The 13,239-nt window shown below is 35.5% G+C and overlaps 1 protein-coding gene across 2 annotated transcripts in view; it reads right to left on the bottom strand.

Moving 5' to 3' along the window:
* ADAM2 (ADAM metallopeptidase domain 2) overlaps positions 1–13,239 on the bottom strand; it is a 103,062-nt gene that overhangs the window by 50,679 nt on the left and 39,144 nt on the right. For both annotated transcript variants that reach the window (XM_030937878.1, XM_030937879.1), the window contains 2 exons: positions 779–850; positions 195–361 (listed from right to left, as the gene is read on the bottom strand). In XM_030937878.1, coding sequence (XP_030793738.1) covers positions 195–361; positions 779–850 — 239 coding nt within the window. The remainder of the gene's footprint in view (positions 1–194; positions 362–778; positions 851–13,239) is intronic.

Below are 13,239 nucleotides of genomic sequence, written 5' to 3'. Positions count from 1 at the left end.
GAGTTTTAACTTCAAACCAATAAACACATTGATATCAGTAATTCTGTTATAAACACCATGTTGTGAAAAATATTTAAATGGTGTATATAAGAAAAAATAGATTTTTTAATACACATTTATCAACTGTCAGATACTGGGTCAAATTGCATACATTTTCTTCAGGTAAACTTTATATAATGTCAAGATATGCTTACACAAGTAAAAATGCCACATCATGAGGACGTAAAACAAGATAAGATCTTTTCCATCTTAAAAATGTGTGTAATAACTCTTTAGCATCGCCAGTGGTTGCAATTTTATTTTCATCTATCCAAAGCTCCAATGAAGACAGAATAATTGTAGTATTAAGTGAAACAAAAATCTAAAATAGAAAACACAAAAATATGTTTGAACATCACAGTTTTTAAAAATTAGATGTATATGTTTGAAAACAAATTTATGACAAATATTAAGCAACTAAACTGTAAGTCTGCATTTGATCTTTTAAAGTATATTAGTAAGTTTAAAATGTTACTAATAAAAAAGTAATACTTGAGATTTTATAATGCTTGCATTTAAGGAAGCCCCATACCCCCTGCTTCATGTAATTTAAGTCTTTCAGTAACCAAACGAGGTGCATACAATTATTATTATTCCTACTTCAGATAAGTAGAATTTAAAATAAAACTTAATTTCCCCGACACCACACAACATGTGGCTTCATGTAGTGTTATAAGGAGGTATAGAAATTGTTTTAGTAACACAAGAAGTGCAAAAGTACTAAGAAGCAAACACTTACAGCATTCGTCAATCCAATCAACTGGAAAATTTTTTGAGTGACAACAGTTGTACCAGACCCCATATGATTATACTGTAAAACATAATTATCTTTTAGATATAAATATATATTGTTTAATGTTTAATGATTGTTATTGTTTCATTTAAAATTCAATTTGGTGAAGTAAGAAATTATTTAAATTACAAACATGTTAGTTTTAGACATTATTTTCTTATACAAATGATATGCTATATGCTCAGTAAAAAAACTGAGAAATATGAATTGGAATTTATATTTTTTCCATAGAAATTTAAAAATTATAAACATTATAAAAAAGGTATAATTCTACTATCAATAAAATAATTATAATAATTATTAAAAGAAAGGTTTAGCTCTAAGCTGTAATGTTTAGATGTGTTTATAGGAGACATAGCACATTTTTGAAGATACAGTTCACGTAAAAGTAAAGGATCTTAAAAGATATACCATACAAACAGCAATAATAAGAGAGCTGGGATGTATATCAGGAAGATATAAAAGTTATAAATATGTATACATCCAAAAACAGAGCCAGAGAATTACACAAAGCAGAAAACAACAGAATTGAAGGGAGAAATAGAAAATTCAACAGTCATATTTAAAGACTTAAGTAAACAGCTTTCAATAATAGAATACCTGGACAAAAAATCAACAGAGATATTGAAGACTATAACAAAATTATAAGGCAATAAATATCTATAGTACATTTCACTATAAAACAGCAAAATATGCATTCTTTTTAAGTGCCCATGGAACATGATCCAGAAATAGAGTGTAGAAAAATGAAAATGATTCAGAATGTCCATAACAATTTTAAATAAGAACAGAGTTGGAGGACCCACATATCTCAATTTCAAAACTAACTATAAACTACAGTAACCAAGACAATTTGTTACTGACCTTTTATTAGATTTACAGATCAGTGAAATTGAGTGCCCATAAATAGATTCTAATATTTATAGTCAATTAATATTTGAAGAAGAATCCAAGAAAATCAAATGGAGAAATATTGTTTTCAAAATTAAAAACTTTATGCTTCAAATGACACCATCAAGAAAAAAAGACAACCTTCAGACATAGTAAAAATATTTGCAAAATATTATATCCCATAAAGATCTAGTATATAGAATATATAAACAACACTTACAACTAAACAACAAAAAGGCAACCTAATTAAAACGTGCAAATAATGTGAATAGACATTTCTCCAAATAAGATATGCAAATGAATAATACACAAATGCAAATATTCTCAACTTCATTGCATATTAGGGAACTGTAAACCAAAACCAGAATGAGAAACAAATTCACATCCATTAGAATCACTGTAATTCAAAAGACACACAATAACAAGTCTTGGTGAGGATGTGAAGAAACTTGGAATTCTTATGCATGCTGATGGAAATATACAATGGAGTGATCATTTTTGAAGACAGTTTGTCAAACGTGAAATGGAGTTATCTTATAATCCAACAATTTGCAGTTCTCATTCTTCACACCTACCCAATATGAATTAAAATGCATGGCCACACAAAAACTTGTACACAACTGTTTACAGCAACGTTATTCATAATAGCTTAAAAGTGGAAAAAGTGAAATGTCCATCAACTAATGAATAGGTAATCAAATTGTGATACAATAGGATAGTATTTTATAGTAAGAAGAAATACAGTACTAATCTATGCCATAACATATATAAACCTAAAAATCACTAAGGTAAATGAAAAAGTAAAGTCATAAATCATTACATATTGTACAATACCATTTAAACGAAATGTGCAAAACAGAAAAATCTGTATAGTCAGAAAATAAATTAGTGATTGCTTGGCCTGTGGTACAGGAAAGTAGAGGCAGAGGGATTGGGAGTAATTGCTAATGGATACAAAGTCTTTTTGTAAGGTCATGAATATTCTAAAATTAGATTATTGTTGTTATTGTTTGCACACATCTGTAAATATACTAAAAGCCATGGAATTTTACATTTCAAATAGTTTAACATCATAAAATGTAAATTACATTTCAATAAATCTTTTTAAAAACAACATCAAAAAAAGGAATTAGAACTTCCAAATCTTCTCCTCTTTTCAAGGAGATCAGTGGTACATCTCTCCACTATAAGCAGGTTATAGTAAAGGGCCTTTTGAAAGGGAACAACTCCTGAAAAGAGAGAGATTAAATGTAATATTTTAATGTCCCCAATTAACACTCCAACCACATATTTTATTAATAGTGCTTTTCCCCCACAACAAAAATATGAAGATACAGAGTTTACCCAAAGAAAGAGCAGAGTTCTCCCCACTTGAAAATCCCATGCATCTGAACAGTTTTCAACTTTGATTTTAACAACTAAATATTGAAATATAATTATAACGGTTACCTTTTTTTAAAAAAAGAAAAGGATGTAAGGCCTCGAATGGGGTGACTTATGATAAGTTTCATGTCAATAAACTAAAACCTAAATTGTTTACTTGAAATATCTGACCTTTCAAGAATCAGGGGAGAGATAATAGCCAAGCAGGCCAGTTTTCGAAAAAACAGAACATTCTCAGTAACCAATCAAAAGGGGCCCAGTTAACCTAAGTTAGCATAAGAAAGTCCTCTCTGCTTTAACCCATATAAAGAATGTAGCCTGATGCTAACAAATCTGTTTTTGCACTTGCTATTTCCTCATTTCTGATAAATTTACCTAACACAGCTTATGTCTACTGGGTGCTGCCTGGTTCACGAATTATATTTAAAATCAGTTAGATCTTTGAAACTCAGCTTGTCAGGATTCTGCTCTTTGACAGTCTTTGAAGATGGTATCTGAAGGAGGCTTGTGGCTATCCCTGTAACCCATGAGGTATGCAGGTGAGGTGACTGCTGGCTCCTTTAGACTTCTCTGTCTTCCTCACCAAACCCAGAATTTGTCAGTAAGTTCCTCTTGAATTTCAGCTCTACTCTCTTAGTTGAGCTCCCTGATACTTTTGGCTTTCCAGTTCAAGGTCCTTTTGTGCTGTAGCAAAGCATATGACCTTTGGGTGTTTTGTGGTGATCCATCAGACAGAAAAGGGCTGCAGCTTTAGAGGTAAAGGATAGCTGCTGCCACATTCACAGGGATTTTGTTTCTCCCCTTCTTGTTTCTTGTCTTATATGCAAAGGTAAGGAAAATCATTGACTAGATTGGTCAAAGGAATCTCAGAGATGAGCCACAACTTGACTGATGAGCATGGATCAAGCACGTAAAAGCTGTTAAAGTGTCTGCCACCTAAAACTAAGATTCCTGTGTTAGGATAAGTTGGTGACAGAAGAGATTAGCTTGACACTAGTGTACTTACCACTTGCCAGCTTCAAGAAAAATTTCCATTCAGTGAAGAATACTATAAAGTATCATACAACACAACAGTGTAGCACTATCATCTTGGGCTTTTTTTTCCTCAGCTCCAAGAAACCCAAGACACAATACAAGAATGGAATCTTTACATTCTAAAGCATCCAGTACTCTATCTTCTGGTATACCTGCTTCTCTTCTGCTCAAAATGTATGTTCCTGGAAGCTGTAAATATCTTCCAAAAAAAATGATAAGACCTTACTAAAGATAATTTAGAATTGCAATGGCTTTTATGAGGAATGCTACAATTGCACAAAATCATCCATCTAAGAGGTGCACATGAAAATAAGCACTCCCAAATTAGGCATAGAGAATGGTACATCTATTTTCATTGCTATGAAGTAGTTTCTATAAGACCTCAGGATTCTAAAACAACTTCACTAAAATATTCATTACAAAAGACTGTAAGACTGATGAAACCCCTATTGTCCCTCTCTTTCCTCCTCTGCCTACTAATCTTTTCACTTAGTTGGCTTCTCTCCTCAAGGAACAAAATAAAGGTAGATAAATGCCTTGTAAAATTAGGCCTTCAAATCAATCAGGCGTGCTTCTTTAACCACCTTTATATCTTGGTCAAGATCTTGAGCTCAGAGCAGTGGTTAAAGGCATCGCTGTTCTAGAAAATCCCAAGAAACCATCCCCAAAGTATTTTCTCAAAAACAAAAACAAAAACAAAATTCGTGAAAGGATTGCAAGTCAATTTTATAAATAGAAAAAAAATGAACCCAGGCTCTGACTATAAGGTAAGACTAAAAGCACTATTTTTAAAACATTCTGGTCTATGCATGTTGAGCCCAGACACAGAAAATGTTTTTTCTGCCCTCTGTGATAATAGGTTTAACTCTGAATTCAGAAATCTAGTTAAAAAACACAAACTGTGTTGGGAAGACACTGATACAACCAAAATATGCCTTTATGGCACAATGACTAACTCTAGTCAGTTATTTTGAGACCTTTTCATAAGAAAAAGTTGCATCAAATCTCCATGTATAGGGAATCCTCCCTCCATGCGCCAGGACTAAAATTATAGAAACTCTTACATTGGAGAAAAGGCATTGGCTTAAATCTACATAGCAAGCCTTGTATTTAGGTTTAAGATGCTTTTCACAATCATGTTGTCTTAATGGACTTTTACCCCCACCCTTATTTATTTCAGCAGATGATAGTATTTAGGTATGAAGTCTGCATTCTGTGCCTTTTAAATGTCAATTCTTTACCTTATCATACTTAAATGCCATCCCTTTAGAAATGCAAAATGAGGGTAGCCATCTGTAGATGGTTATTAAGAAATGGAATGAATAAAATGGACATTAATTGGGTTAAAACAAAAGTCTTAATGTAACATTATCAAGGGATGGATGGACCAAAGGGATACCTTAGCAACTTCCCTAACATTAAAGAGTGTTAAACAAGTCTGCCCTATTTATCCATTGGGAGAATTTTTTAAGCTAGAAGGCAGAGATTACAATGAGAAACCTGACTTGTAACCACTTGAGGCAATGGTCAGGTAGGTTAATCAAGATAAATAAAGACTGACAAAAGGACAAGGGTCCTTTGGTTCAACTCACTGATAGGGACTCAAAGTCTTTTGCATAAGAGTAGGTAAAATGGTCAGGGCAAAAGAAGTTTCCCCAACTCCTTGATATGGGAGCCTCATGTGCTGTGGTGTCAAAATCTATTGGTAAAGCCCTCACTTGGGCTACAATTTGATTGAGGGAACATAAAAATATAAGGATTGATAGGTTGCGAACTAGTGAATTTCTATTTGAGGGACATAAGTCTGCCAAGTCACATTTCCTCAGACTAAGGAAAGTCTATACAGCCCATAATGTCCAACAATGGGCAGAAATAGCCTCGTCAGAGAAGTAGTTTGATACAGAAGTGAAATGGAAATTTGGAAGATTTGTTGTCTAAAAAGGAAGAGGGCGGGGACAATTGGAAAAGTGGCAAATAAAAAAATCTTAAAAGTCTGTTTTAGCCATCTGGGTGAGTAATCTTGTTCCATTAGCTAGAAATATAATTCTGATCCAGATTTGCATGTGCTTTTATGAACTAGTGAGGTTTGTGTTTCACTGCATCAGGCACATGGCTAAAATTTTAGACTAAATACTGCAGGATCTGCTTCTGTGTATGTTGATGTATGCCTTGTAATATATATGTATGTTTGTATGTAATATATACAGGGTATTTTTCTATCTTCAAATGGTATTGCCAACATTAATATATGCTAAGGATCTCTATTTAATTAACTTGAAGAAAATAAGTGTTTATATAAATGAAATATTTCTAAAACTGCTAGAAATATGGGAATGAACTCAAATGCTTTTCATGTTCACTTGTTTGTGGATAACTTCAGTGAATGAAAAGTTAGCTAAACTGTGCTGGTTTATTTAAAATAGACAAGTCTTTGGAGTTGTCGGCATGCTCTACTTAGGTTTCCTAATATAATAAGCTCATGTTATCTCTGTATTATGCAATTCATAAACAAGAAGAATAATTCAATGATGAATATCTTTGTTTTGTGTTATACTTTATCTACTAAGAAAAAATAGATCCCTAAATATCGTTGGTAATTTACACTTTTAAAGTTTTGCTAAGTTAAGTTGAAGAATAGATAATTATGGACTATCTAGATCATTTTCAAATAAGGTAAATGGTGAAACATTAATTTCTGAACATATGTTTAAGCTGTAAACTCAAAATAAAATTCTAAGGCCACCAATCATCTGAATGGACCCCTCCTCTTGGCCATAGCATTCCAAAGTTGACCTGAAAAACAAGTTCAGGCCATGATGGGAAGAGGGGTGGGGGTAAAACATGCCTCAGTATACCCTCCTGCTTTTCGGAATTCAGGAATAGACAACAAGCATTAACAACAACACAGACCATAGTCTGATAAGAAACATTTACAACCTACTCTCTCTGAAGCCTGCTACCTGGAGGCTCTATCTGCATGACAAAACCTTGGTCTCCACAACTCTTAGTTGGAAACCAGACATTTCTTTCTATTGATAGAAAGCACTCAACCATTTAACAATCAGAAAATTTTTAACTATACCTACCACCTGGAAGACCTTGCTTCAATTTTTACTGTCCTTCCAGATTGAACCAATGTAAATCTTACATGTATCAACTGATGTATTATGTCTCCCTAAAATCCATAAAAGAAAGCTGTACCACAACCACCACTGCACAAGTCATCAGGACCTCCTAAGGCTGTTATAGGCATGTTCTTAACCTTGGCAAAATAAACTTTCTAAATTCATTGGTACCTGTCTCAGATACTTTGTGGTTCAAAAAGTTTATATACTTTTGGTATCTTGTTTTTATATGGTTTAAAGAAGCTAAAAATATTTGGATTTGTAAATAAGCAAGAAAAAATGTACCGTGAAGAAACACATGTTTCTCACTGCACTTTTATAATAATTAGGCCAAGTTTAATGAGACTAGATTTATTCTGCAAACCAAATGATCTTTCTTTATCTTTAATAGAAACAAGGGAAGCTATAGAGAGAAAAAGAACCTGTTTCAGAAATAGAGTATATACTCTCATTAGATTCTTTTTTTTCCCCTTTTTTCTTCTAAAAAAAAGGGGGGGGGATACATGTGCAGAATGTGCAGGTTTGTTACATAGGTATATGTGTGCCATGGTGGTTTGCTATACCTATTGACTCATTCTCTAAGTGCTCTCTCCTCAGCCCCCACCCCCAAACAGGCCCTGGTATATGTTGTTCCACTCTCTGTGTCCTTGTGTTCTCAATGTTTAGCTCCCACTTATGAGTGAGAACATGCGGTGTTCAGTTTTCCATTCCTGTGCTAGTTGGCTGAGGATGATGGCTTCCAGCTTCATCCATGTCCCTGCAAAGGACACGGTCTCATTCCTTTTTTAGGCAGAACATTATTCCATGGTGTATATGTACCATGTTTTCTTTATCCAGTCTATTATTGATGGGCATTTGAGTTAGATCCATGTCTTTGCTATGGTAAATAGTGCTGTGATAAACATACGTGAGTATGTGACTTAAGGGTAGAATGGTTTATATTCTTTTGGGTATATATCCAGTAATGAGATTGCTGGGTCAAACAAACCCAAATGAGATTTGGGTTCTAGGCCCTTAAGGAATCTCCATACTGTCTTCCACAATAACTGAACTAATTTACATTCCCACCAACGTGTAAAAGTGTTCCTATTTCTCCACAGCCTCGCCATCATCTATTGTTTCCTGACTTTTTAATAATCACCATTCTGACTTGTGTGGCATAGTATCTCTTTGTAGTTTTGACTTGAATTTCTCTGATGATTAGTGATGTTGAGTTTTTTTTTTTTCATATTTTTGTTGGCCAGATAAATGCCTTATTTTGAGAAGTGTGTTCATATCCTTTGCCCACTTTTTAATAGTGTTTTTTTCTTCTTATAAATTTGTTTAAGCTCCTTGTAAATTCTGGATATTAGACTTTTGTCAGATGAGTAAATTGCAAAAATTTTCTCCCATTCTATATGTTGCCTGTTCACTCTGATGATAGTTTATTTTGCTGTGCAGAAGCTCTTTAGTTTAATTAGATCCTATGTGTCAATTCTGGCTTTTGCTGCGATTGCTTTTGGCGTTTTCATCATGAAGTCATGCCTATGTCCTGAATGGTATTGCCTAGGTTTTTTTCTAGGGTGTTTATGGATTTGGGTTTTACATTTAAGTCTTTAATCCAACTTAATTGTTGTATAAGATGTAAGGAAGGGGTCCAGTTTCAGTTTTCTGCTTATGGCTAGCCAGTTTTCCCAGCACCATTTACTGAATAGGGAATCCTTTCCCCATTTCTTGTTTTTGTCACGTTTGTCAAAGATCAGATGGTTGTAGATGTGTGGTGTTAATTCTGAGGTCTCTGTTCTGTTCCATTGTTCTGTATGTCTGTTTTGGTACCAGTACCATGCTGCTTTGCTTACTGTAGCCTTGTAGTATAGTTTGAAGTCAGGTAGCTTGATGCCTCCAGCTTTCTTCTTTTTGCTTAGGATTGTCTTGGCTATATGGGGTCTTCTTTCATTACATATGAAATTTAAAATAGCTTTTTCTAATTCTGTGAATAATGTCAATGGTAATTTGATGGGAATAGTATTGAATCTGTAAATTACTTTGGACAGTATGTTCATTTTCATGATGTTGATTCTTCCTATCAATGAGGAAGGAATGTTTTTCAATTTGTTTGTGTCCTCTTTTATTTCCTTGACTTTTAGTTCTCTTTGAAGAGGTCTTTCACATTCCTTGTTAGCTGTATCCCTACGTATTTTATTTTCTTTGTAGTGATTGCAAATGGGAGTCCATTTATGATTTGGCTCTCTGCTTGCCTGTTGTTGGTGTAAAGGAATGCTTGTGATTTTTGCACATTGATTTTATATCCTGAGACTTTGCTGAAGTTGCTTATCAGTTGAAGAAGTTTTTGGGCTGAGTGATTGGGTTTTCTAAATATAAAATTATGTCATCTGCAAACAGACAACTTCACTTACTCTCTTTCTATCTGAATACATTTTATTTCTTTCTCTTGCCTGATGGCCCTGGCCAAAACTTCCAATACTATGTTGAATAGGAGTGGTGAGAGAGGGCATCCTTGTCTTGTACCAGTTTTCAAAGGGAATGCTTCCAGCTCTTGCCCATTCAATATGATATTGGCTGTGGGTCTGTCATAAATAGCTCTTACCATTTTGAGATATATTCCATCAATACCTAGTTTATTGAGAGTTTTTAACATGAAGGGATGTTGAATTTTATCAAAGGCCTATTCTGCATCTAGTGAAGTAATCATGTGGTTTTTGTCTTTGGTTCTGTTTATATGATGGATTACATTTATTGATGTGTGTATGTTGAACCAACCTTACATCCCAGGGATGAAACCAGCTTGATTTTGGTGGATACGTTTTTTGATGTGCTGCAGGATTTGGTTCTCCAGTATTTTATTGAGAATTTTTGCATTGATGGTCATAAGGGATATTGGCCTAAACATCTTCCTGATTTAGCCTTGGTAGGGTGTATGCATCCAGGAACTTATCCATTTCTTCTAGATTTTCTAGTTTATTTGCATAGAGGTGTTTATAGTATTCTCTGATGGTAGTTTGTATTTCCATGGGGTCGGTGGTGATATGCCCTTTATCATTTTTTACTATGTCTATTTGGTTCTTCTCTCTTTTCTTCTTGATTAGTCTAGCTTGCAGTCTATTTTGTTAATTTTCTTCAAAAAACCAGTTCCTGGATTCGTTGATTTTTTGGAGGGTTTTTCATCTCTCTCTCTCCTTCAATTCTTCTCTGAACCTAGTTATTTCTTGTCTTCTGTGAGCTTTTGGATTACTTTGCTCTTGCCTCTCTAGCTCTTTTAACTGTGATGTTAGACTGTCAATTTGAGACCTTCCTAGCTTTCTGATGTGGGAATTTAGTGCTGTAAATTTTCCTGTTAACATAGCTTTAGCTGTGTTCCAGAGGTTCTGTGACATTGTCTCTTTGTTCTTATTGGTTTCCAAGAACTTCTTGATCTCTGCCTTAATTTCATTATCTACCCAGTGGTCATTCAGGAACAGGTTGTTCAATTTTCATGAAACTGTGTGGTTTTGAGTGAGTTTCTTAATCCTGAGTTCTAACTTGATGGCACTGTGGTCTGGGAGACTGTTATGATTTCAATTCTTTTGCATTTGCTGAGGAGTGTTTTACTTCCAATTATGTGGATGATTTTAGAATAAGTTCCATGTGGCACTGCGAAGAATGCATATTCTGTTGATTTAGGGTAGAGAGTTCTGTAGATGTCTACTAGGTCTACTTGGTCCAGAGCTGAGTTCAGCTCCTGAATATCCTTGTTAATTTTCTATCTTTTGATCTGTCTAATACTGACAGTGGGGTGTTAAAGTCTCCCACTATTATTGTGTCTAAGTCTCTTTGTAGATCTCTAAGAACTTGCTTTATGAACCTGGGTGCTCCTGTATTGGGTACATATATATTTAGAATAGTTTCTCTTCTTGTCAAAGTGTTCCCTTTACCCTTATTTGTGTCCTTCTTTGTTTTTTCTGATCTTTGTTGGTTTAAAGTCTGTTTTGTCAGAGACTAGCAGTGCAACCCCTGCTTTTTTTTTTTTTGCTTTTTTTTTTTGTCTTCCATTTGCTTGGTAAATTTTCCCCCATCCCTTTATTTTGAGCCTGTGTGTCTCTGCAAGTAAGATGGGCATCCTGAGTACAGCACACCAATGGGTCCTGACTCCTTATCCAATTTGCCAGCCTGTGGGTTTTAATTGGGGCATTTAGCTCATTTATATTTAAGGTTAGTATTGCTATGTGTGAATGTGATCCTGTCACATGATGCTATTTGGTTATTTTGTACACTAGTTGATGCAGTTTCTTTGTAGTGCCATTGGTCTTTATATTTTGGTGTGTTTTTGCAGTGGTTGGTACTGGTTTTTCCTTTCCATGTTATGTGCTTCCTTCAAGAGCTTTTGCAGGACAGACCTGGTGGTAAAGAAATCCCTCAGCATTTGCTTGTCTAGAAAGGCTTTTATTTCTTCTTCACTTACGAAGATTAGTTTGGCTGGATATGAAATTCTGGGTTGAAAATTCTTTTCTTTAAGAATGTTGAATATTGGCTCCCAATCTCTTCTGGCTTATAGAGTTTCTGCTGAGAGGTCTGCTGTTAGTCTGATGGGCTTCCCTTTGTGGGTAACTTGATATTTCTCTCTGGTTACCTTTAACAGTTTTTCCTCCATTTCAACTTGGAGAATCTGATGATTATGTGTCTTGGAGTTGATTTTCTCATGGAGTAGTTTAATGGTGTTCTCTGTATTTCCTGAGTTTGCATGTTGGCCTGTCTTGCTAGGTTGAGGAAGTTCTCCTGGATAATATACTGAAGTGTGTTTTTCAGCTTGTTTCCATTCTCCCAATCTCCTTCTGATACTCCAGTCAATCTTAGGTTTAGTCTTTTTTTGAAGTCTCATATTTTTTGAAGGCTTTGTTCATTCCTTTTCTTTCTTTTTTCTCTGTTCTTGTCTGCATGTCTTATTTAAGTAAGGTGGTCTTCAAACTCTTATATCCTTTCTTCTGCTTGGTCAGTTCAGCTGTTGATACTTGTGTATGCTTCATGAAGTTCTCATGCTGTGTTTTTTAGTTCCATCAGGTCATTTATGTTCCTCTCTAAACTGGTTATTCTAGTTAGCAATTCCTCTGACCTTTTATCAAGGTTATTACCTTCTCTGCATTGGGTTAAAACATGCTCCTTTAGCTAATCATAGTTTTTTATTAACCATCTTCTGAAGCCTACTTCTGTCAATTTGTCCATCTGATCCTCTGTGCCAGTTCTGTGCCCTTGATGGAGACACACTGTGATCATTTGGAGAAGGGGCTCTCTGGGCTTTTGGGTTTTCAGCATTTTTTCATTGATTCCTTCTCATATTTGTGAGTTTGTCTAGTTTCGGTCTTTGAGGCTGCTGACCCTTGGATGAGGTTTTTGTGGAGGCCTTTTGTTGTTGCTGTTGTTGATGCTATTGTTGCCACTTTTGGCTTGCTTTTCTTTCAATAGTCAGGTCCCTCTCCTGTAGGGCTGCTGCAGTATGCTGGGGGATCACTTCAGACCCTATTCATCTGATTTGCCCTGTGCATGGAGATGTCACTCAAGAAGGCTGGAAAGCAGTCAAGATGAGTGCCTGCTCCTTCTGCTTGGACCTCTGACCCTGAGGGGCACCAACGTGGTGCCAGTAGGGTTACTCTTCTATAGAGGGTCTGACAACCCCTCTTGGAAGATCTCACCCGGTTGGGTGGCATGGGGAGTAGGACTTGTTTAATGAAGCACTTTGTTCCTTGGTGGAGAGGGTGTGTTTTACTGGGTGAAACCCATTCATCTGGGCTGTTCAGATACCTCAGAACTACCAGGAGGAGAGGCTAAGTCTGCTGCTCCGCAGAGACTGCGGCCACCCTAGGGGCTCAGGCCCACAGAGATACGGGCTCTGTCCCTGAGTCTCTGGCTGGAGTTATTAGAGATGCTACAGGGAAGCCCTGTCCACTGAGGAGGATGGGTGAGGATTAGACCTAAAGAGGCACGCTGGCCGCAGACTGCCAT

The sequence above is a fragment of the Rhinopithecus roxellana genome, chromosome 9 (assembly GCF_007565055.1).
Source record: "Rhinopithecus roxellana isolate Shanxi Qingling chromosome 9, ASM756505v1, whole genome shotgun sequence".
In the NCBI taxonomy this organism is placed as follows: Eukaryota; Metazoa; Chordata; class Mammalia; order Primates; family Cercopithecidae; genus Rhinopithecus; species Rhinopithecus roxellana.
This window is presented reverse-complemented; position numbering and strand designations above follow the sequence as displayed.